The sequence below is a fragment of the Choloepus didactylus genome, chromosome 2 (assembly GCF_015220235.1).
Source record: "Choloepus didactylus isolate mChoDid1 chromosome 2, mChoDid1.pri, whole genome shotgun sequence".
NCBI classification, from domain to species: Eukaryota; Metazoa; Chordata; class Mammalia; order Pilosa; family Megalonychidae; genus Choloepus; species Choloepus didactylus.
Genome location: NC_051308.1, coordinates 229,663,784 through 229,689,851, shown reverse-complemented (window position 1 = coordinate 229,689,851; position 26,068 = coordinate 229,663,784). Strand labels below are relative to the sequence as shown.

The 26,068-nt window shown below is 37.4% G+C and overlaps 1 protein-coding gene across 20 annotated transcripts in view; it reads right to left on the bottom strand.

Moving 5' to 3' along the window:
* Nucleotides 1-4,471: 4,471 nt before the first annotated feature.
* Nucleotides 4,472-26,068, bottom strand: part of EIF4G3 (eukaryotic translation initiation factor 4 gamma 3) — a 443,721-nt gene continuing 422,124 nt past the window's right edge. For all 20 annotated transcript variants that reach the window (XM_037828262.1, XM_037828266.1, XM_037828268.1 and 17 more), the window contains 4 exons: nt 22,983-23,129; nt 18,873-18,954; nt 5,838-5,984; nt 4,472-5,410 (listed from right to left, as the gene is read on the bottom strand). In XM_037828262.1, coding sequence (XP_037684190.1) covers nt 5,229-5,410; nt 5,838-5,984; nt 18,873-18,954; nt 22,983-23,129 — 558 coding nt within the window. In that variant the 3' untranslated portion in view covers nt 4,472-5,228. The remainder of the gene's footprint in view (nt 5,411-5,837; nt 5,985-18,872; nt 18,955-22,982; nt 23,130-26,068) is intronic.

Genomic DNA, 26,068 nt, shown 5'->3' with positions numbered 1-26,068 from the left:
CTTCCTTGCAGCCTTCCAGAATTCCAAATTTATGTAGATACTTCCCCCTCAAGGAGGTAGACTTTAATTCTCTCCTACCTACCACCTTCACCTAGATTGGGCTGGACCCAGTGACTAGCTTTCAGAAAGCAGACAAGAGTAAGAAAGGAAGAAAGAAGAGGAGAGACAGCTGGCAAACACTGTCCTAATCAATGATCAAGTTTAAAAACACCAGTGATATCATGTGGCTATCATGTCATCATGATATCTGCACTCTACTCCCATCATATGAGAAGGGCATTTCACCTCTGTGGTATTTTTCACCCAAAACTCACACCCCAGTCTAATTGTAAGAAAACATTACAAATCCAAATTGAGGGGCATTCTACAAAATTCCTGACCAGTACTCCTCAAAAGCGTCAACATCATGAAACACAAGGGAAGCCTGAAAAATAGTCAGACCACAAGACATTAAGGATATATGACAGCTACATGCAATGTGGTAACCTGAATTGCATCCTGGAACAGAAAGATGACATTAATGAAACCCAAATAAAGCCTGGGGTTTAGTTAATAGTAATGTAGCAATGTTGGTTCCTTAGTTTTGACAATTGTACCATGATAATGTAAGATGATAATAGGGGACATTGGGTGAGGGGTATATGGAACTCTGTAAAACCCCTGCAACTTTCCTGTAAGTCTAAAATTATTTCGAAATAAGATTTATTAAGGAAAAACATTGGCTTGTAATTCTCTGCAGCTCATTTTTTGATATTTTAATCACTTTGTGACTTGGGAGTATAGAAAAATGTCAAGTGTTGGGTGTTTTTTGGTAGTATCAAGATAGCTTTTCTAATAGATTATCCTTTTTCCCCTTGAAGGACACATATGATATGTGAAGCTAGTGGGCATGTAGTTTACCTCTTCAGAAACCACTGGAGAATATGGAAACAAATAGATTAAATTTATTGCATAGAAAAGGAGGTCTTCTGTAAAACAAATGAAATGGGACCAACCAGTGGTAGATGTTCTGTTTCAAGGCATATTATTCCTTACTGTGCAATTTCACTCTCATGACAAGCAAGCAGCATCAAGATCCTATGTCCAACTATGCTTCAATGAAGAGGATAAATACAACTTTAGACTTTAATGTACTTATTACGATAAAATAAAAACTAAAGTATCTATATTTAAATCCTAATTTGTAAACCAGAGACTAAAAGTTAAATAAAGCAGCCTGCTCATATTCTGTTTTGGGACTTCAACTCCAAGTCAAGCTCCATCTTAACTTTTCTAGGGTACACTTTAATAGCCTCCAATTCATGTGGGAATTTTGATCCCAAGGAAAACTACTCAAACAGCAAGACATGAGGAGTCAAAATGACCAGACCCTACTTGCCAGTGCTAGGATGGCAAACATCTCAGGTCATACGTGTTAAGTCCACAGAGTGATAAAAGGAATTTCTCCTGAACACGTTCAGAACCAGCTGATGCTTATAAACATTGCCAAGCTATGTCAAAAGAAGTTCCACTTAAAGAACAAAAACTTAAACCAAAAACAGGTGAACATCAGGGGCCTAACTCTTGCTGTCAGGCTCTGATGTTGCAAGCAAACACCCGTGAGAATTTGACCATTTGCTAAATGTTGGATTGAAGGTCAAAACAAAAAGTAATGCAGCCTATGATTCCATTTATATGAAGTATTCAGAACAGGCAAATCCGTAGAGATAGAAAGTAGATTAGTGGTTGCCAGGCGCTGGGGACAGGGCAGAATGACTGCTAATAGATACAGGGTTTCTTTTGGGGGTGAGGAAATTAGATACTGGTAATGGTTGCAAAATTCTGTGAAAACTAAAAAACAATGAATTGTATACTCTAAAGGGGTGAATTTTAGAATATGTAAATTTCATGTCAATGAAAAAAGCAATACAAAATGTTACTTTATACAAAATAGGGAACATAGGCGTGCATAAACACCAATGGCATGGCCAAAATGGAAAAACTAGATCTGTTCAATTTTCTTTAAAAGAACAAAACTTGAATTAATGAAAACATAAGAATCAAATGCAATGGCCTATTTTTTTTCTAGCTTAAGGTCTTCTTGACGTGAATGGAGCCATTTGAAACAAAAAAGATAATTTATCAAAACCATCAGAATTAGAACTTGGAGACTGGTTCTAGAAAAGATACAACTGTCTAGGGTTTAATTGTTACAAATAGTCTAGAATGCACTTAGAAATAAAAGAGCAGGCCAAAATCCAAATCAAAGATTTGCCAAGATAATGACAGGCAGACATTTCTTAGTGGGATAGGGTGCTGAGTCAACGTACTAACCACTTTCTTTTCTTCCTTGAAAAATATGAGCTCAATGAAGAGCTGAGACTGTTTTGTTGAGTTACACTCCCTGCACTTAGTATATGGTAGATACTCAGTAATTATGTTGAATGAAGCTAGATCATGATGCAGCTGTGACCAGACTTGAGTTTATTTTTAAAACTGGCATCATCTCCTTCGTTAGAAATGACAGAACTCTCATTTAACTTACTGAACTGGTTTGAATAAAGACACAAAACACCTTGAATTAATGAACTAAAAGAGGCATTGTACCTGTTTCCAAAGTCTGTCTGTTGAAATGGATAAAACAGCTTTTGCTATAGCCTGAAGGAATACAGACATGCTGAATGTTGGCAATGTCACCTATTACTTTACAACAAACACAGACACCTAAACCCTGCTTTCCCCTAAGAAGACTATGAAGGTGGCAAGTTTCATGACTTTTTGCATTTCAATTATTAGTAGGGATCATTATTTCACTTTGATCATATCTGCTATTTGGTAACCCTTCTAATCCTATGTAACATTTCTGTGCATGAAGCAATAAGGTACTTGAAGGTTACTTTATAGTCTCTTCAACATACTTCATGTCATTGGTGAGATTTCAAACATTATGTGTTATCATCCTATAGATGTTTATAACTGAAGCTTTTTTCAACACTTTCCCCCATCAAAAATTCTCTCTCTTCCACACCTTCTACTTGTCCATCTCTAAAATATTGTTGAATAGGTCCATGTCTACTACTTGACCAGACCCATGCAAGCAACAGCCACTGACTCCCAAGAGACAATCACTACCTACTTTCCCCAAAATTTCCACTTCTCACCCCGTGTGTGCTGCCAAAATCTTCTAAAAACCTGTATCACTCGGGAGATTTCTATATCGGAATCCCCTGCACTTTGATTCTGGAGACTGTTAAAACTCTGCTTATCCAACCAGGTTCCTTCCCCCAACTGAGGGCTGCTAAGCAGAGCTGCACTTAAACCCTAAACAACTTTTCAGGCCCCATGTTTCATGGCAGATGCTGTCACATGACATCCAGGGCTCCACCACTGCAGAATGGGCACTGTGGGCTCATGTAGCTGGATCCTGTGTGATGTTCAGTCATACTCTGGAGAAAAACTTTTTATTGCCTTGGAAAATTTTGTTCTTGAGCAATACAAGTTTTGCTAACTCTCTTAATGTGGATGTTTCTTCAGAGAGGGAAGCCAGAAGAAATTTCTGGTTATACAGATACAAAACACAAAGACTGTTTATATGGAAGCTGCCTGCTTTTCTTCATCAATACATTTTGTAGGGTGACAGCTCACAAACAATTGTAATAGAAGACCATCTGTAGAGAGTGCAACTTTATAAAACAAAAGAAAAAGCACAGCACTCCAGTATCTGTGAGAGAAACAGAGGCCCAAACCACACTTGATTATACACTTACCAGAATGACTTGACTTAAGTTGTAGTGGAGATCAATGTAATTTTTATACGTGGTATTGGTTTGATTTTAAACCCCACCCCACACTTTTTTAAAAGGATAATTTAGCTTTGGTTTCTTTCATTCTTTAGAAGACATCTTTGGGCTTCTTGAGCATTGTAATCAACTGATGTATGATTTTTAAATCAGTGATAGTGGCTGGTGAGCAAGGAGAAGAGATGTCAGGTTGTTTTTTTTTTTTTGTTGTTGTTATTGTTTTTTTTAAGTATCAAAGTGAATTAGTCTCCTGAGCCCTGATACATACAGCAAAACACTTAACCATTTAAAATATTGCCTTTAGATCTGCTTCCATACAAATGCATTTCTGATTGGTGTTCAAAAGAACATTCACCTGGACTTCCAGAGGGGGCTCTACCACCCAAGTACAAGTGCATCCCTTAACTACAAAGTAGCTTCACTCGCCTTTTCTAAATGCGGAAACGCACAGACACACGTAGACACACACACACTGTGGGAGAGATTTGGATCAGACAACAAATAGCCAAACAGCACCTCCCAGACACTGGGACACACATGCAGCAGCTATCAAAAGGAGAAGTCGCTTTACTTTCTTTTAAACTTGCAATGTTTGTCTTTATTTTGTTCTTTATATTTTGAAAGTGAAAAGAAATAGTATTGAGTCAATTTCTTTTTTCTTTTTTTAAATATTTGTTCTATGTATTTACAAGCCTTAAAGTTGCTCTAAAGATTTCAAAAGTATTAAGAGTACTTTTCTCAGGGTAGCACTTTTTTTTTGTTTTAAACAACAAACAATTCTTGGAGTTCTCTGGTCCACAGCATTTTCACAAATGTTTTTCCTTCTGTTCCAAGGTTATGTATGTTTTGATTACTATTGTGATTTTTATTTTCTGAAGCAAGCTGAGAGGCAGGCAGAAAGATTTGATGCAAAAAAAAAAAAAAAAAAAAAAAATCTTTCTTACCTTGCTCACCAAATCTTCTTAAATCTGGACTAACTATTATGCTTTAAAACAAATGTGAGGTGCATTTGAAGGGGAGGGAAATTTATTTCTCTGCTTTTCTATTATACAAGTTGTTTACAGAAACTGCAAATTAAAAAATTACACTGGCATTTGCAGTCCTTAAAATAAATTAAAAGTTCTTAACTTTTTTTTTTTGCTAAACAGATGTGTTTCTTTTAAAGTATGAGTCCTCGTTTAAAAAGAAAAGATTAAAACAGAAAATATTTTCTATAAATAATACATGTATTTTGGTTTTAGTGCTCCCGCCCTCAGGTTTGAAGTTTACTTTTTTCCAGTACCTTTTTCCTCCATGATCACCTTTTTTTCTCTTTCCCCTCTCCCACTCGTGCACACGTGGGGGTTTCTGCGAGAATTGGCCTTGCTGCACTGTGATTGGCGAAGACGTGAAACTTTTTAAAAAAATACTTAAATTGTTTCTTTTGTTTCGTTTTGTGTATTTGAAGTTTTAGTTATCCTCAGATTCCTCTTCTGCTTCCCGCAGCCACGTGAAGAATGCTGTGACAGATTTCAAGGCCACACCCTTCCCATTTTGCTCTGCAGGGTCCTTGCTGCTCTCCCACTTGTAGAAGGCATCCTCAGAGATCACCTCTTCATCATACAGGCAATCAAAAAACATCCGTAGCAAATCTGCAAGGGAGCAAAAAGAAACCCTCAGTTTTGGGGCACCGTAGTCGCAAGGGAAAGCCTGTATCTGAAGGTAAATGAACAAATACACATTAATTCTCTCAGTCTCAATTGCCATATTTAAAGCGCCCCAAAGCCACATGTGGCTTGTGGTTACCATATTAGAGAGTACAGATAGATGTTCATCAATGCAAAAAGTTTTATTAGACAGACCTGCCCTAGAATGAGGAGTAAGCCTTTAATGTAAACTAGTTGTCATTTTCCTATAAAAGTCAATGACATAAAAAATTCAGATTTATTCAAGTTGCTGGTTGTCTGGGTTTTTGTTACTAGTGATTGTTCTATTGTCCACTGTTCAAACCCCATCTCTGAAATTTCAGCCTAGATAAATCTCACCCACTGGTGGTAAGTGTAACATAGATGAACTTACTGGCAGGTTGATCAAGTTTTACTATTGATGCTTGTAGTGCATAAAGTGCTTGCAGTTCCTTCTCTGTATCTGAGTCTAGGTACTTGAGTAAGATTGGCACTCGATGCTTGATAACAGCAGTGTCCACTCGGAAGGTAGAACAGTCAGCTAGATATGAATAAAAGACTAGGTATTATATTTAAGGAGTTAACGCACAGAATCATTTTCAATTTTCTGAGTAGACAGGATATAATTGCAAGGGAAAGGAAGAAAGGGGGTCCAAGAAAAAGATTTTGAAATCTAAAATGTTCAGAAATTTTTAATGGGAAATGAAATAATAAAATACATGGAGAAGGATACATTTTGAGTACTGGATTCCCTTAAGAGTAATGCATCCAATTCTTTATCTTTAATTACAACAAAATAGTTACAGTGGTTTTATGACATTCCAAACTACAAAAGCAACATTAAAAAAGAAGTGACAGTTCATGCAAATCTCTTCAGAAAAGTAAAAGATATAGAACAGCTTTATTATCACTAGGAAGACAAAGACTAATTGTGACAGTGGCAAACAAACCTAAGCTATCCTGACAGCTCAGATCTAAGCCTTTTAAAGAAAAAGCATGAGTTTATTTTCTTTGTAAGTTATCACTATGACACAATCTTGTGTATTTATTTTTATTTTTTTAATTGAGATTGTTCACATACCATAAAATTATCCAAAGATCCAAAGTGTACAATCAATTGCCCCCAGTACCAGCATACAGCTATGCATCCATCACCACAATTAATTTTTTTTCAATTTTTGGAACATTTTCATTACTCCAGAGAAGAAATAAAGACAAAAGAAGGAAACTCAAATCCTCCCATACCCCTAAAACATCCCCCATCCATTAGTGACTCATAGCATTGGTATGGCACATTTGTTATTGTTGACGAAAGAATGTTAACTAGTACTAACTGTAGTATATAGTTTGCAATAGGCATTTTTTTTCCCTATATGCCCCTCTATTATTAACTTCTAGTTATAGTGTCATACATTTGTTCTAGTTCATGAGAGAGATTTCTAATATTCGTACAGTTAATCATGGACATTGTCCACCACAAGACTCACTGTTTTATACATTCCCATCTTTTAACCTCCAACTTTCCTTCTGGTGACATGTGTGACTCTGAGCTTACCCTTTCCACCACATTCAAAGACCACTCAGAAATGTTAGTTATTCTCACGATGTGCTACCATCACCTCTGTCCATTTCCAAACATTTAAGTTCACCCTAGTTGAACATTCTACTCATAATAAGCAACTGCTCCACATTCTTTAGCCTTGTTCTATATCCTATTAACTTATATTTCATGTCTATGAATTTACATATTATAATTAGTTCATATCAGTGAGACCCTGCAATATTTGTCCTTATGTGTCTGTCTTATTTCACTCAATATAGTGCCCTCAAGGTTTTTCCATCAACCCATTTTTTTAAGAGGGTTTTGTTCACATACCATTCATTCCATCCTAAGTAAACAATCAATGGTTCCCTGTATAGTCACGTATTTACGTATTCAGCACCATTGCCACTATCTATATAAGGACATCTCTGTTTCTTCTACAAAGAAGGAGGGAGTATCAAAGAAGGTAGAGAGAAAAGAGAAAAAGAAAACAGAAAGAAAAAAAGACAGCTAGGAAGCAACAAAAGGAAACACAGCATTAAACTAAAGTAGAATAAAGAGTCAGACAACATCACGAATACCAAGAGTCCCATACCCCTCCTGATACCCACCCCCACATGCATTTAGCTTTAGTATATTGCCTTTGTTACACTAGAGGAAGCATAATACAGTGTTTCTGTTAATTATAGTCTCCAGTTTGCATTGATTGTATTTTTCCCCCAATTCCACCCTATTTTTAACACTTTGCAATGTTGACATTCATTTGTTCTCCTTCATATAAAAACACATTTGTACCTTTTATCACAATCTTTGAGCATCCTAGGTTTCATTGAGTTATACAGTCCCAATCTTTATCTTCTGGTATTCCATATGCTCCTAACCTTCCTCTTTCAACCATACTCACAGTCATCTTTGTTCAGTGTACTTACATTGCTGGGCTACCATCACCCAAAACTGTACTCCAAATCTTTCACTTCTGTCTTTTCCTTTCTGTCTGTAGTGCTCCCTTTAGTATTTCCTGGAGAGCAGGTATCTTGTTCACAAAACGTGTCACTGTCTGTTTGTCAGAGAATATTTTCAGCTCTCCCTCATACTTGAAGGACAGTTTTGCTGGATACAGGATTCTTGGTTGGTGGTTTTTCTCTTTCAGTATCTTAAATATATCACCCCACTTCCTTCTTGCCTCCATGGTTTCTACTGAGAAATCCGCACATAGTCTTATCAAGGTTCCTCTGTATGGGATGGATCGCTTTTCTCTTGCTGCTTTCAGGATTCTCTCTTTTTCTTTGATGTTTGATAATCTGATTATTAAGTGTCCTGGCATAGGCCTATTCAGATCCATTCTGTTTGGGGTATGCTGTGCTTCTTGGATCTGTAATTTTATGTCTTTCATAAGAGAAAGAGATGGGAAATTTTCATTGATTATTTCCTCTATTATTGCTTCTGCCCCTTTTCCTTTCTCCTCTCCTTCTGGGACACCCATGACATGTACATTCATGCGTTTCATGTTGTCATGAAATTCTCCAACACAGTGCTCTTATTTTTCCATGCTTTTCCCTACCTGTTCTTTTGTGTATAGGTTTTCAAGTGTCTTGTTCTCCAGTTCATGAGTGTTTTCTTCTGCCTCTTGAGATGTGCTGTCGTATGTCTACATTGTGTCTTTCATCTTTCGTGTTGCGCCTTTCATTTCCATAGATTCTGCCAGTTGTTTTTTTCGAACTTTCGATTTCTACCTTATGTACGCCCAGTGTTTTTCATTATACGCTTCATGTCTTTTGCCATATCTTCCCTAAACTTTTTTTTTTAATTAAATTCAGTTTTATTGAAATACATTCACACACCATACAATCATCCATGATATACAATCCATTGTCCACAGTTTGATAACATAGTTATGCGTTCATCACCACAGTCTATCTCTGAACATTTTCCTTACATCAGAAAGAACCAGAACAAGATAAAAAATAAAAGTGAAAAAAAAACACCCAAATCATCCCCCCATCCCACCCCATTTGTCCTTTAGTTTTTATCCCCATTCCTCCACTCATCCATACACTAGATAAAGGGGGTGTGATCCACACGGTCTTCACAATCACACTATCACCCCTTGTAATCCACATTATTATATAATTGTCTTCAGGAGTCCAGACTGCTGGGTTGGAGTTTGGTAGTTTCAGGTATTTACTTCTAGCTATTCCAATACATTAAAGCCTAAGAGGTGTTATCTATATAGTGCATAAGAATGTCCACCAGAGTGACCTCTCGACTCCATTTGGAATCTCTCAGCCACTGAAACTATTTCGTCTCATTTTGCATCCCCCTTTTGGTCAAGAAGATACTCTCAGTCCCACGATGCCAGGTCCACATTCATCCCCGGGAATCATACTCTGCGTTGCCAGGGAGATTTACAACCCTGGGAGTCGGGTCCCACGTAGGGGGGAGGGCAGCGAGTTCACCTGTCGAGATGGCTCAGTTAGAGAGAGAGAGAGCCACATCTGAGCAACAAAGAGGTACTCAGGGGGAGACTCTTAGGCACCATTACATACAAGTTTAGACTTTCCTTTGTGGTAATGAGCTTCATAAGGGCAAATCCCATGCTTGAGGGCTCAGCACATCAAACTGCCAGTCCCAATGTTTGTGACAACATATGCTAGGGGATCAGCATCTTAAAGTTTAGAGATAGGCCTTACAATTCAGGGATAGAGTTAACTGCTGTAAGAGCTTACAATCTTGGGACTATTACAATTATTGTGTCCACGTTAGGCTATGTTCTAAGATTCAATTCTGAGTTTACACATTGTAGTTAGTCCATATTAGTGAGGCATCATCCCTCTCACCATGTTTTCTCCAACACTTTTACTCCTATATATATATTTTCCTACAATTTTATAAAGTTATATTCACATACCATACATTTATCCACAGTGTACAATCAGTTGTTCATGGTATCATCATAAAGTTGTACATTTATCACCACAATCAGCATTTGAACATACTGATTACTACAAGAAAAATTTTTTTTTTTTTTTGCAATAAGAAAAAATGATAAAAAGAAAAATAACATGTCATACAAAACAATATACTACTAAGGACAGCAAATAACACCACTACCAAGAATCCCATATTACTCCCCTATATCCCCTTCTCATATACATTTAGCATTGGCGTATTGCCTTTGTTACATTTAATGGAGGTATATTACAATGTTACTGTTGACCATAGACTCCAGTTTGCTTTGATTATGTTTTTTCCTGAATACCATCCCTTTTTCAAATTTCTACATGGTTGACATTCATTTGCTTTCCCACATGCAAAAACATTTTTATATTTGTATATTTAGTAACAGTCATTGGCCACTCCAGTTTTTGCCACGTTATACAGTCCCAGTCTTTATCATCTATCTTTACCTCTGGTGTCATACATTCTCCTATCCCACCTCTTTCAGCTTTACTCGCAGACATCTATGTTCAGTGTACTTACAATACTGTGCTACCATCACACAGTATTATGCTATCTATTTCTGGATCTATGCAATCAATCCTAAACATTCTGTAGTCCTTCAGCATCAAATGGCTGATCTCTGCCCTCTTTCTATCTCCTGGTCACCTGTGTTGTCAGCTTTTAACTCCCAAAGTTTGTTCATTAATGTCTGTTCATATTAGTGAGACCATACAGAATCTGTCCTTTTGTTTCTGGCTAACTTCACTCAACATAATGTCCTCAAGGTTCATCCACATTATTACATGATCCATGTCTTTGTTCTGTCTTACAGCTGCATAATATTCCATCATGTGTATATACCACAGTTTGTTTATCCACTCGTCCTTTGATGGACATTTGGGCTGTTTCCATCTCTTGGCAATTGTGAATAATGCTGCAATAAACATTGGTTTACAAATGTCTGTTTGTGTCTTAAGTTTCAGTTCCTCTGAGTATATACCCAGCAATGGAATAGCTGGGTCATATGGCAAATCTATATTTAGCTTCCTGAGGAACCTCCATACTGTCTTCCAGAGTGGCTGCACCATTCTACATTCCCACCAACAATGAACAAGTGTGCCTCTTTCTCCACATCCTCTCCAGCACTTGTCATTTTCTGTTTTTTGGATAATGGCCATTCTGGTAGGTGTGAGATGATATCTCATTGTGGTTTTGATTTGCATTTCCTTAATAGCCAGTGAAGTTGAGCATTTTTTCATATGCTTTTGAGCCATTTGTATTTCCTCTTCAGAAAAATGTCTGTTCATGTCTTTTGCCCATTTTTTTATTGGATTCTTTGTCTTTCTGTTATTGAGATGCAGGATTCCTTTATATATTTGGGATATTAAACCCTTATCTGATATGTGGTTTCCAAATATCATCTCCCATTGTGTAGGTTGCCTTTTTACTTTTTTGACAAAGTCCTTTGATGTACAAAAGTGTTTAATTTTGAGGAGATCCCATTTGTCTATTTGTTCTTTGGTTGCTCGTGCCTTGGGTGTGAGGTCTAAGAAACCACCTCCTTTCACAAGATCTTTAAGATATTGCCCTACATTTTCTTCCAAGAGTTTTATGCTCTTGGTGCTAATGTTTAGGTCTTTGATCCACTTTGAGTTAATTTTGGTATAAGGTGTGAGATGGACATCCTCTTTCATTCTTTTGGAAATGGATATCCAGTTCTCCAAACACCATTTATTGAACAGGCTGCTCTTTCCCAGTTGCTTCGGCTTCACTGCCTTATCAAAGATCAGTTGTCCATAGATGTGAGGGTCTACTTCTGAACACTCAATTCGATTCCATTGATTAGTATATCTGTCCTTATGCCAGTACCATGCTGTTTTGAGCACTGTAGCTTTGTAATATGCTTCAAAGTCAGGTAGTGTGAGACCTCCCACTTCACTCCTCTTTCTCAAGACATTTTTGGCTATTCGGGGCATCTTACCCTTCCAAATAAATTTAGTTATTGGTTTTTCTATTTCTGTAAAGTAAGTTGTTGGGATTTGAATTGGTACTGCATTGAATCTGTAAATCAGTTTAGGTAAAATTGCCATCTTAACTATATTTAGTCTTCCAATCCATGAACATGGTATGTTCTTCCATTTTTTCAGGTCTTGTTCAATTTCTTTTAGCAGTTTCTTATAGTTTTCTATGTAAAGGTCTTTTGTGTCCTTGGTTAAGTTTATTCCTAAATACTTGATTCTTTTGGTTGCTATTGTAAATGGGATTTTTTTCTTGATTTCCTCCTCTTGTTGCACATTACTTGTGTATAGGAACACTACAGATTTTTGTGTGTTGATCTTGTAGCCTGCTACTTTGCTGTATTCATTGACTAGTTCTAGTAGCTTTGCTGTAGATTTTTCTGGATTTCCTACATATAGAATCATGTCATCTGCAAATAGTGAAAGTTTTACTTCTTCCTCTCCAATTTGGATGCCTTTTATTTCTTTTTCTTGCCTAATTGCTCTAGCTAGAACTTCCAGCACAATGTTGAATAGCAATGGTGATAGTGGGCATCCCTGTCTTGTTCCTGATCTTAGAGGAAAAGCTTTCAGTCTCTCCCCATTGAGTGTGATGTTAGCTGTGGGTTTTTCATATATTGCCTTTATCATATTGAAAAAGTTCCCTTCTATTCCTATCCTTTGAAGTGTTTTCATCAGGAAAGGATGTTGAATTTTGTCAAATGCCTTTTCTGCATCAATCGAGATGATCATGTGGTTCTTCTGCTTTGATTTATTGATGTGGTGTATTACATTAATTGATTTTCTTGTGTTGAACCAGCCTTGCATGCCTGGAATAAATCCCACCTGGTCGTGATGTATAATTCTTTTAATGTGCTGCTGGATTCGATTTGCGAGTATTTTGTTGAGGATTTTTGCATCTATATTCATTAAAGAAATTGGTCTATAATTTTCTTTTTTTGTAGTATCTTTGCCTGGTTTTGGTATTAGGGTGATGATGGCTTCATAGAAAGAGTTAGGTAGCTTCCCCTATTCTTCAATTTTTTTGAAGAGATTGAGCAGGATTGGTACTAATTCGTTCTTGAATGCTTGGTAGAATTCACATGTGAAACCATCTGGTCCTGGGCTTTTCCTTTTTGGGAGCTTTTTGATGACTGACTCAATCTCTTTACTTGTGATTGGTTTGTTGAGGTCATCTATTTCTTCTTGAGTTAATGTTGGTTGTTTATGCTTTTCTAGGAAGTTGTCCATTTCATCTAAGTTGTCTAGTTTATTAGCATATAGTTGCTCATAGTATCTTCTCATTATCTCCTTAATTTCTACAGGGTCGGTAGTTATATTTCCTTTCCCATTTCTGATTGCATTTATTTGCATCTGCTCTCTCTTTTTTTTTGTTAGCCTAGCCAGTGGTCCATCGATTTTATTGATTTTCTCAAAGAACCAACTTCTGGTTTTGTTGATTCTCTCTATTGTTTTCCTGTTCTCAATTGCATTTATTTCTGCTCTGATCTTTGTTATTTCTTCCCTTCTGCTTGCTTTGGGGTTAGTTTGCTGTTCTTTCTCTAATTCCTCCAGGTGAGCAGTTAACTCTTCAATTTTTGCTCTCTCTTCTCTTTTAATATAGGCATTTAGGGCAATAAATTTCCCTCTCAGCACCGCCTTTGCTGCATCCCATAAGTTTTGATAAGTTGTGTTTTCATTGTCATTTGCCTCAAGGTATTTACTAATTTCTCTTGTAATTTCTTCCTTTACCCACTGGTTTTCTAAGAGGGTGTTGTTTAGCCTCCATATGTTTGTGAATTTTATGACCTTCTGCCTTTTATTTATTTCCAACTTCATTCCATTGTGGTCTGAGAAAGTGTTTTATATAATATCAATATTTTTAAATTTGTTGAGACTTGCTTTGTGACCCAACATGTGGTCTATCCTAGAGAATGTTCCATGAGCACTTGAGAAAAAAGTGTATCCTGCTGTTGTTGGATGTAGTGTTCTATAAATATCTGTCAAGTCTAGTTCATTTATCATACAATTCAACATCTCTGTTTCTTTAGTGATCCTCTGTCTAGATGTTCTATCCATTGATGAGAGTGGTGTATTGAAGTCTCCAACTATTATTGTAGAGGTATCTATTTCTCCTTTCAGTGATTGCAGTGTTTGCCTCATGAATTTTGGGGCATTCTGGTTTGGTGCATAAATATTTATGACTGTTATGTTTTCTTGATGAATTGACCCTTTTATTAATATATAGTGTCCTTCTTTGTCTCTTTTAATTGTTTTGCTTTTGAAGTCTAACTTGTCTGATATTAATATAGCTACTCCCGCTTTTTTCTGGTTGTTGTTTGCATGAAATATCTTTTTCCAACCTTTCACTTTCAGTCTATGTTTGTCCTTGTGTCTAAAGTGAGTTTCTTGTAGACAGCATATAGATGGGTCCTGTTTTTTAATCCATTCTGCCAGTCTGTGTCTTTTTATTGGGGAGTTTAATCCATTTACATTTAGTGTTATTACTGTAAGGGCAGTACTTTCTACTATCATTTTGTTTTTTGGAATTTATATGTCATATCTTATTTTTTCCTCTCCTTTTACCTTTCCTGATAATCTTCATTTCTGCACTCTTCTCCAACTCTCTCTCTCCTGTCTTTTCCTATCAGCCTGTAGCACTCCCTTTAGTATTTCTTGTAGTGCCGGTCTCTTATTCACAAACTCTCTCAGTGTCTGTTTGTCTGAAAATGTTTTAATCTCTCCCTCATTTTTGAAGGAAAGTTTTGCTGGATATAGAATTCTTGGTTGGCAGTTTTTCTCTTTCAGTATCTTAAATATATCATGCCACTGTCTTCTTGCCTCCATGGTTTCTGCAGAGAAATCTGTACATAGTCTTATTGACTTTCCCTTGTACGTGATGGATTGCTTTTCTCTTGCTGCTTTCAGAATCCTCTCTTTGTCTTTGACATTGGACAATCTGACCAGTAAGTGTCTTGGAGTAGGTCTATTGGGATCTATTCTATTTGGGGTACGTTGTACTTCTTGAATCTCTAATTTTCTGTCTTTTATAAGAGTTGGGAAATTTTCAGTGAATATGTCTTCTATTACTCTTTCTGCCCCCTTTCCCCTCTCTTCTCCTTCTGGGATACCCATAACACGTATATTTGTGCGTTTCATGTTGTCACTCAGCTCCCTAAGACCCTGCTCATATTTTTCCATTTTTTTCACCATCTGTTCTTTTGTGTGTATGAATTCTAATGACCTGTCTTCCAGTTCACTGATCCTTTCTTCTGCCTGTTCAAATCTACTGTTGTGTCCCTCCATTGTGTTTTTCATATCCTCCATTGTGGCCTTCATTCCCATGAGTTCTGCCATTTGTTTTTTTAAGTTTATGAATTCTTCTTTATGGTCAGCCAGTGTCTTCTTTATATCCTTCAGCTCTTTTGCTATATCTTCCTTCATTTCATCAAATTTATTTAGCATTAGTTGCCTCCACTCCTGTGTCTCAGCTGAGCTATTAGTTTGTTCCTTTGGCTGGTCCACGTTTTCGTGTTTCCTGGTATGGCTTGTTATCTTAAGTTGTCTAGGCATCTGATTCTCTTGATTAGTTTATTTTGGAGCTTGTTTTCTGTCTTTTACCTAGTGGTTTTCTTGTTGGTTGGCTTTGTTTTCTGGCCTCTGTTATTCAGTTCAGCTTATTCTAGACCTCTAACTTAGGTTCTATTTAGTTGATCAGAATTTTTCCCCTCTTGTTTTTTCTGTTTCTTGCTCTGCCTCTATGTAACCTTTTTGTGAGTGGGTCTCCTCAGATATGGTCAACCCTAGTCAGATTTTCCCAGTCTGGTGAGGCCCAGGTCTCAGTGGGAGGGTATGGAGTTTTCCTGATAATGAGACCCTCCTATGAGGCCTTTAGAATTGGTGCTTTTCCTCTCCTGTCCAGCAGGTGGCGCTGGCCAGCCCGCAGCTCCCCCACCAGTGTAAGGAGGTGTGGAGCCTTTAGTTCTCCTGGTGACTCTGATCCTGTCAGGGGCGTGGCTGACTGAAGCTGGAATCTGAATTCCAGCCCCTGGGGTCTGAATTCCCAGAAGGAGGACTGCCAGTTGAGCTGGGCCTCCCTCCACTCTCCCAATCCTCAGAATTCCAGTTGTCTCTCAGGGGCACTATTCCCTTCTCCTCTCTCCTCTTTGGGGCCTCTCCAGGTAGATTCCTTGGTCAGCCTGAGTTGCCAATTAAAGACGGGGGTGGAGGCCTTCAGTAGTGAATACGGAATTCAAAGACACTGTAGGTACTCTGTCTCCCCTCAAGCCCAGCCTAGTCCCTCAACCTGGGCTTTCCGATAGAAAATAACCACATATATTACTTTTAGATTTAAAAAAAAAAAAAAAAAGTAGAAAAGAAATCAAGAAAAAGAAAAAAGGAAAAAAAAAAAAAAAAGAGTCTCTTTTAAACGTTTTTTCCCCAGCCTGGAAGTTTTGTCAGTGTCAGAATAGAGCATTTAAAGATATGCTTTGGGCTATTGTCTGATAATTACTCTCCAACTGCTTCAGTTCCACCCCTGCCGGGGCTATTGAAATGCAAAAAGATAAGGGATCAGCGAGAAGCCAGAAGGGACAAAATGTAAGGGAAAAAAAAATGGCTTTTTTGGAGTCTGGGAATGGGTGCCTGCTTTTACGTGCCCCCACTTCTTGGAGCCCAACCCTTCTTTAGCACCCCAGCTCCCAAAGTTAGTTAATTAATTTGTTAATTAATTCTGCAGTTGAGGCTGGTTTGAGCCTCCCTTCTTGCCCTCAGCAGATTGCCGTTTTTTGGGGTTTTTTTTCCCCCCTTTCAGGGAGCCGGCAGCAAGACAGTCTGTGAGGTCTGGGTGGGGAGGGGTGCCAGACCCCCGGTCCAGGGAACTTACAATGTTCGCTGCGATCTCAGCTTTTCCTCCAATTCCAAACTTGTGTCCAGTGTGTGACTCCCTAAACTTTTTTAATTGATTTAGAATTAGCTGTTTGAACTCCAGTATCTCAGTTGAAGTGTACGTTTGTTCCTTTGACTGGGCCATAACTTCATTTTTCTTAGTGTAGGTTGTAGTTGTCTGTTGTCTAGTCTGGTTTCCTTGGTTACCCCAATCAGGTTTTCCCAGACCAGAATGGGCTCACGTCTCAGAAGGAGGCAACAGTATCAGGTTTCCCTGAGGAGGGGTCTTAGAAGGTTAATACACCCCATGAGGCCTCAAGCCACTGTGCTTTTCTTCCCAGCAGGTGGCACCTGTTAGCCTGTCACTCCAGACTGGTGTAAGGAGGTGTGGTCCATGGCAGTTTTCCCCCAGGCTCCGGGGTCTGGTTCTAAATGGAAGGCGGGTAGTAGAGCTTGGCACCACCTCTTTCCTCTTAGGGAAGATACACCCCCTAGGGAGATTCATTTACTTTTGAATAGTCTCTCTGCCTCTGCTGTCTCTACCCTTGTCTGGGTAAGAGTGTTGGGAACTGAAAATAGTTGAGGCTTTCTCCACTGAGCCGCAGAAGGGACAGAAAGCCTCCCTTAAGGGCCAGTCTGTGGCCACCCTCAGTTTCACCCACTGGCCAGAGATAGTACCTAGTCCTCTGGGCTACCCTTCCCTCCCAGAGAGGTCCTCTGGCTCTCCAAGGTCAGTCGTCACCAAAAGTCTCCCTGTGCTTTTTGGGGATTCATAGCTTGTATTGAGCAGTCAACATTTGTTAATTAAAGCCCTAGTTGGAGCTGGGCTGAGGTGTATTTGCTTGTTCAGAGAGTGCTGCTCTGTATCACAGCACGATTTTGCAGTTTGAACTGCTGTGGGGGAGAGGCTCTTCGTGCGGGTCCGCAGTCTTTACTTACAGATTTTATGCTGTGATCTCAGGCATTCCTCCTGATTCAGGTTGGTGTATGATGCGTGGACAGTCACGTTTGTCCCCCAGTAGTTATTCCAGATTATTTACTAGTTGTTCCTGGTTGTTTATTAGTTTTTCCAGGGGGATTAACTAGCTTCCACTCCTCTCTATGCCATATCTTCTTTCTTTCTCCTCTATCTTGTTTTTAAAAGCACCCTTTATATTTCCAACTTTGATTTTAAAACAGTAAAGTCTTATGGCTCCACAGATACTGGGGATGGTTTCAAAGATTTTTTATAAAGACTTTCTACTTAGCTTGTTATTTACCTTATTAAAGAATAACACTGAAAAAAAAATTACCTGATAGAAACACTTAATTTAAAATTCTGGAGCTAAATTAAGTGGCAGAAGGCTATCTTCTAAAATGATAAAGACAGATGTGAAGTTCTGACACATCTTTTGAGCTGATGGTTTTCTTTTTTTTCACTTCAATGAAAGAAATGTTAGACTTAGTGGATGATCTTGTTAAATACTGCCAAATATTACAGGTAGCTTAGAATACTTAGGGTGTCTACCAATAGCAATCCTATCCATCTATGCAATTAGTAATGTTTAATAAAATTGTCTCTACATAAAAAGAAAGTCAATATAAAACAGGAGAAACACTTGGTGCTTTCTTTCCTCTTATATGTATTTATATAAAGTTACTATCCTGTTGAGAATAGTCCTCCACAGATATTAGTTTAAGAATATTCAACCTGTTCATTATAACTGATGAATGAATGGAAGAAGAGCCCCCTGGGGTGCTGGAGGTGAAAAGGTAAGGGAAAAGCGACATGTAAAAGAATATAAAACAACACAAGTTGTATGCAATAACGTTCAAGTGAACAGAAGAATACAAGGCCTGCAGTAGTGGCTCGGGTCTGGGCTCTCTAAAGACAGAGCAACTATTCATCCTTCTGCTTGAGACAATCATGCACTGTACAGAAATGGAACCAATTTGTACAGAAATCAAGCAATGTAAGCCACATTTTAAAATAATACAAATTCAGACAAATATAGTCAGCAGTTGGGTACTGATCTATTAGAGATTTTAGATGTTAAGAGTTGCCTTCAGAAATGTTACTTACCTATAATAGCTGCTTTACAAACAGCTGTCATTAAAGCTCTAAGGAATGTAGGTGAACTCATCTGGTTTTCATCTAGGTTAGCCTGAAATCAAAAGAAAATGGGGAACAGTTAAAGGTACTCTTGGTACATCAGAGAAATTATTTGTCCCAAACCAGGGCTGAACTGGCACTAAGAGCCAGTGCCACATTCAACTTTCTTGCAAAAATGAATCTCCTGATTCACTGAAAAACAGTTTGGCTACCACAAATTCTTTCTGAAAACATTATAAATAACAGTATTTAGTTTTCAGGTAGCTTACTCATTGTCTATACTCTGTTCAATCAATTATACAGCGCTGTGTACTGTATACATTTGGAAGGGCAACCACTTAAAAACATATTCTTTGTCCCCCAAAAGCAATCCATATTAAGATGATCTATCCAAGTCTATAATTTAAATAAACAACCAAACCATAATTGCAGTGTATTTCAAAGACTATTTTTCCATAGTGTCCAACTATTCTTACATATGCCAACACTGCTTTTTCATCTTAATTTTAATGGGAATTAAAGATTAGTCTTGAGCACTGTCTCAAACAAAAACTTCAGGTAATCAGAAAACTTACTCTTTTCCAAGGATGAAAGGGCAAAACGTATTTAGAGAAGTTAAGAAAAGGCTCCCCAAATTTATTTTGTTTATTTCTATTAAGACCTTGTCTTATTGCTACTAGACACTGTACTAAACCAGATATGCAGCAAAAGGAAAAGAGAAACATAAGGAGATATTTTCCGAGCAGGTATTCGAAATACTTTTCCAAGTTTACATCACTTATCAACAGAACTAAGGCTTGTCTCTGTTAGATCCCAGAAGAAGAAACTAACATGTAAAAGGAGTTTCTAACTCAGGGGCCTCACAGCTTATCTCACAAGAAAACAGGTGCCCCATAGACTAAAGAATGAAGGCTGTTCAAAGCTAGTCAAGGCCAGTGGCCCCTCAAAGGCGAGTAAGGCAAGGACAGATATGCCCATAAAATAAACAACCAAAAAGGCCTACTCTCCCTAGCTAGATAACGCAGCTGCTTTCCTAAAAAGAATACTGTCTCAGAATTCTAGCAACCAATCAGCCCAAAACTGCATAGGCACTCACCCAATCACAGCACACAACATCACAGCAGATACCCCACCCAATGTGGGTTCCTTTTTCGTTAAAGAATGCTGCTCTCTGATAGAGAGTGGGAGCCATTATCTTTTTCTTCTTTTCTGCTGGCTCCCACCTGCTTCCTTTCTCTAATAAATCTTAAACTTTATACTTAAACTTGAACTTGCTGCATTGTATGAATTCTTGAACGGCTCCGAACCTAACAGTCTCAGCTTCTTTTAATAGCACAGTACGATGTTTTCCACTGAAAGAGTAAGCCTTAAAAGGAATGGCTAAGAAAAATTGAAGACGTCATTTTAAATTTTATGTTAGAAAGTGAACATTTTCAAAGAGATCAGTTTAATGTTTATGAATTTTAGAACTAAGGTAGACTGACCAGTATGTTCTATCTTTGAATACTTAACCTCAAATATCACATGGGAGGAAGTAATAGCTTCTCAACAGCTGAGTTAAAAGTGGTTATAACAAGTCAGATGGCCAGCTCTGTAGGACAGTGCCATATTACAGTAAGAGGTTTCACCACCAGTCTTTCTGCACAGAACAGAAACACTGGTTCTATTGCTGACAGCTGCATTTGTGGATGGGCAAGAGCCACACTTAAAAATTTCACAATGATTTATGTGTTATAGCCAATTGCTGGTTTATACCCATAAAAATACTTCATTTTAGACTGAAGCCAGGCTGATCTAATCCCTAAGAAATTATTTCTGCAAAGTCTGAATGATTATTTTTGCAGAGTAAGAGAAAATAAAAACATACCCTTACTTTTTGGCTCAAAAATACTTTACATAACAGGTTGACGGAGCTATTTCAAGCACTGAATATCACTTGAAATCCCCAAGGATTAGATTTCTAGCAGAGTCTGAGAAAAGTTAGCTAAATATAATTAGATAAATATCACTTCAAAAACATTTGATTGGTTCGAAAGAAACAAACTGCATATTTATTCCACCAAATAGAACCAAATATTGCAATTCTAGCATTTAAGAGTGGAAAAGACCTGAAGAAAAATGTCAAGAACACTGAAAGTTAGATTAAGCAAAGCTGTTAACAAAAAAGGTTAAGAATGAGAAGGAAGATGGGTCTGCTAATTAGGATAGATCAGAGCTTAGCTACTATCATATTTTTGTATTTTCTCTCATTTTTTTCAAGTCAGTTTTACTAGGTATAATTTACATCCAGTGAAGTTTGTCCTTTATCTTCTCCTTAAGGAGAATAACTGTTGGCCAAGAGAAGGCAGAGTAAACATAGATATAAAAAAAATGAAGACCAAGATAGATGAAAAGGTAAAAACAGCATCATTTTGCAATAAATGAGAAAATAAGAGACCAAATTGCTAAACTGATGGTGATAAACAAAATGTTATGGAAAAAGAGAATGATTCTAAGTATACAAATGGTGACCCCACTTCCAAATAGGAAAAGAATATATGTAATTTACTAATAACATACCAGAAATCTTGATGATGAGTCTATGCTAAATTCTAAAACAAACTGTCACTGAATGGTTTAAAAGGCTTAGAGAGGAGGAGATATACCAAGAGACAACATAAATTCATGAGAAAGAGTAAGGTTAAAGTAACCTCATTTCCTTTTCTGATTTGATTAGTATATTAGTATATAGTAGCTCAAAAGAAAGATATAGACATAACTGCTCTAGACTTCAGCAAAATATCTGAAAAATTTTATAATGATAGCTATCCCCTTTCGGCCAAGATGAAAAAGGTACACTAGATAGCCCACGGGGCGGTGCGAGGTTGGTCCCTGAAGGCACACTACTTTGTTCTTGGTCCTGCCCATTCATACACTTCACTCAAAACTTGGATGAGGACACAGTTGGCATGTTAATGAAATGCATGGATAATGGATTTCGCAAGCAAATTTTATGACCCCATGTCAGAATCCAAACTGTCCTGGAAGACTAAAGATTTGTCTAATTTAAGAAGACGAACAGAAATAAATGGAAAAAGCCTCCATTTTGATTCAAAATCCAAATGCATAAATTCAGGACATGAGAGAAATGGGTAAACAACAGAAGATAAAAGAATGGGTACAAAATGAATGAAAGAGCAACTTAAGTTAAGAGTGATGGGGCTGCCAGAAACAGAGTCCAAAACCAGAAATGCCATAGTGCCATCTGACCTGACAAATATGCTCAGTTTGCCCATCTCACTTTGAGAGGGATGGTGAAAATCCAGGCTGTGTGGATGAGAGTAAGTAGACTGATAGAGGGTATGTATATTAAGATTTCAAGAAAGGGTGAAAAGCACCCCGAGAGGGAGACAAGGCTAAAAAGATAGGTTATCCCAAGGATTTAAAAGGTTCCCAACTAGATGGGAATATAGGCTTAGTTTCCTGTATGGATAGCTGAAAAAAATAGGTAAAATAAAATCAGATTAGTAGATATTTCACGATTTCTCAATGCCTGGAAGTGGTTAAAGAAACAACAACCCATTAGAAGGACTACAAAAGAGGATATATACCATGGTTCCATGAAAAATGTACATTACTATTCAAAGGAATACTGTAATAGAATAAAAGTAGACAATCATCAATATAGACTCCTCAACACAAGATAACTGTTATAAAATTTTCATATAGTCCTTAACAAAGAAATTTAAGTCAGCACTTTTCATAACTACAAATTCCGTATTAACTTTATCCATGATAGTATTTAAAATGTGAGGACATTCACATTGAACATTGAAACAAGAAAATATAGAGCATACAAACTAATGTGAGACCCAGAGAAATGGCCTATGTTCTGATTATTTTTACTAGCCTTTATAAGACTATGAATCTTATAAAAGTAGAAAAATTATTAAAAGAGTTTTAAATACACATGTAAGAATAAATGTTAACTTCCCTAGGATTAAAAACTCCCATGAGGTGAAAGGGTGGTATGTGGATTAAGGGGATCCCATGAGAATCTTTATTGCAGAGATATCAGGGAGGGTGACACAGTCTTTATACCTCTACCCAGTCAAAGATCTGTTCATCATTTGCTTTCTCCTCAATAATGAGTTTCTCAAGTCGCTTATATAGCTCTTCAGCAGAGAGTTCTTTCTTTGAAAGTGCTTCAGAGGAACAGGAGCTATCAGACTCTATAAAGTCCAATTTCTGAAAAGAAATGTTAAGCATATTAATAAAGTTCAATATTATCGTTACTCTAAGAAGAGCACAAAATCATGGGCTGTATCTTCTATTTTCACATGGGATCAGCAGGAACCATTTTATATTTGTAGTTCTGAGAGATTCTCACTCAACTGTCCTTCTAAATATTTCTTTAATATCTCATAGTGTCCATCTCTGATTCTCCTTAAAAAATAGTAAAACAATCTATCTATAATTACCTCTCTAGCTATACTTACCTCTAAATCATTCTGAGCTTTAATCTTGCTCTTGGCCATGAAATAACTCTTCAAGGCAGGGCAGGATAACTAGAAAAGGGTACAATTTAATTCCCTTTCTGTATGCAGTCTATGGTTTAATATCGCTATCACCACAGAGCTGTTGCCAAAACTCTACAGTTTTGATTTTGTGAAGTCCTTCGAATACCTTTTAACCATTCTGAACCCAAGTGTGAGAAATGGTATTATAAGTGTTTAACTCTTAAATGGGTATTTAAGTAAAAAAATTCTATAATTAAAATTTTTGGTAATTTTCAAGAGTATAAGACAATGAGGTATATATAGGTATGTCTTGCTTTATGAAATTTCACTATGCAAAACCATAAAAATTAAAATATTAAAGATTGTTCATTTAAGGTTTTCTGCAGTACATTTGAAGATCTTAGGATGTTCCTATACCCTGCCTACCCACCTCCATCATCCACATAGAAGAAATCATTATCTTATACCTTGATTTCTGTGTTTTTCATCCCCGTGGAGCTTTTTTTTATTTTTAATTGTGGTAAAATAAACATAACAAAAAATCATTTTAACTATTTCAAGTGGACAAATCTCTGACATTAAGTACACTGACAATGTACCAGCACTTCACTTTATTTTACGGCTGAACAATATTCCACTGTATATTCCATTGTATGGATATACCACATTTTGTTATCAATTCGTTGTTCATGGATGCTTTAGTTGTTTCTACCTTTTTGCTATTACAAATAGTGCTGTGATGAGGACTGGTGTACAAATGTCTGTCCGAGTCCCTGCTTCCAGTTTTTTGGGGTATATATCTAGAAGTAGAATAGCTGGGTCACATGGTTAGTCTACATTTAATTTTCTGAGGAATCATCAAACTGTTTTCTACAGTGGCTGCATCATTTTATATTCCACCACCAATGTACTATGTTTCTATTTCTCCACATTCTCATCAACACTGATAAATTATTTTCAGTTTTTAAAATAGTAGCCGTTCCAGGCAACGGGTAGGACACAGCTCAGTAGCTCTCCCTAAGAGGACTGACTTTATTTGGAATAGAGAGTCAAGAAATTCAAGCCAAAGGACTTTGCGAACAATTAAGAGGAGGCTAGTATCTCTACGATAATAAGTAAAAACTGTAGACAAGCTAAAAGTTTAACTGTCTCAGAACCAGGGAAAGAAATCGAAAAAGAGGAGTCCTCTTGGGGTCAGAGCAATCCACAAAGAATGACTGCAAATACTACAGAGTCTGCCTTTATTGGATAAGTCTGTGGAGCAGATTAGGAGCTAGAATAAAAGAGATAGACAACAAAAAGCGTTGGTGAGGATGTGGAGAAATAGGAAGTCTCATCTGTTGCTGGTGGGATTTTAAGTTGGTGCATTCACTTTGGGAAACAGTTTAACAGTTTCTCAAATGTTAAACATAGAGTTACTGTATGATCCAATTCCATTCCTAAGTATATACCCAAGGGAAATAACACATATCCACTAAAAAATTTGTACACGAATGTTCATAATAGCCAAAAAGTCGAAAAACCCAAATATCCACTTACTGACAAATGGATAAAATGTGGTATACACATACATGCTGGTTTGAATCTATAATGTATCCCAGAAAAGCCATGTTCTTTTAATCCAATCCTGTCGGGGCAGACCTACTGTGGGTGGGACCTTTTGATTAGGTTGTTTCCACGGAGATGTGACCCACCCAATTCAAGGTGGGTCTTAATCCTTTACTGGAGTCCTTTAAGAGAGCTCACTGGGAGAAAGAGCTCAGAGAAGCTAAGATATGTTATCCAGAGTTTGCCCATGGAAGAAGCTAAGAGAGAAACTAAGACAGAAGCCCAGAGACTGTTTGGAGAAAGCTATGGAAACCAGAAGCTAAACCTGGGAGAGCATCAGCAGATTCTGGCCATGTGCCTTCCCATGTGAAAGAGGAACTCCAGGTACCAACAGCCTTTCCTCAGAGAAGACATTTTACTCTTGATGCCTCAATTGGGACATTTTTCATGGCTTTAGAAATGTAAATCAGTGAACTAATGAACCCCCACTGTAAAGTCAATCCATTTTGGATATATTGCATTCAGCAGCTTTAGCAAACAGGAACACCATATAATGGAACCGGCAATAAAAAGGAAAGAGGTACAGATACTACAAAACGGATGGACCTTGAGAACATTATGCTTGGTGAAAGAAGCCAATTACAAAAGACCACATACTGTTTAAGTCTATTTTTATGAAATGTTGAGAATAGGTTAATCTATGAGACAGGAAATTTATTACTGGCTACCTATGGCTGGGGGGGGAGGGCAGAGTTAGAGCACGGGAAGTGACTGTGGGGTTTCCTTTCGGAGAAGGAAAACATTCTAAATTTACAATTGCAGTAATGATTATACAACCCTGTAATATACTAAAAACCATTGAATTGTACACTGTAAATACGTGAATTGTATGGCATGTGAATTATATCTCAATAAAGCTGTTAAGAATAGTTTTGGAAAAAAAAATAGCCATTTTAGTGAGTGTGAAGTGGTATCTCATTGTAGTTTTAATTTGTGTCTCCCTAATGGCCACATATACTTATTGGCCATCTGAGTATCTCCTTTGGAGAAATGTCTATTCAAGACTTTTGACTGTTTTTAAATTAGATTGTTTGTCTTTTTGTTATTGAGTTCTTTATA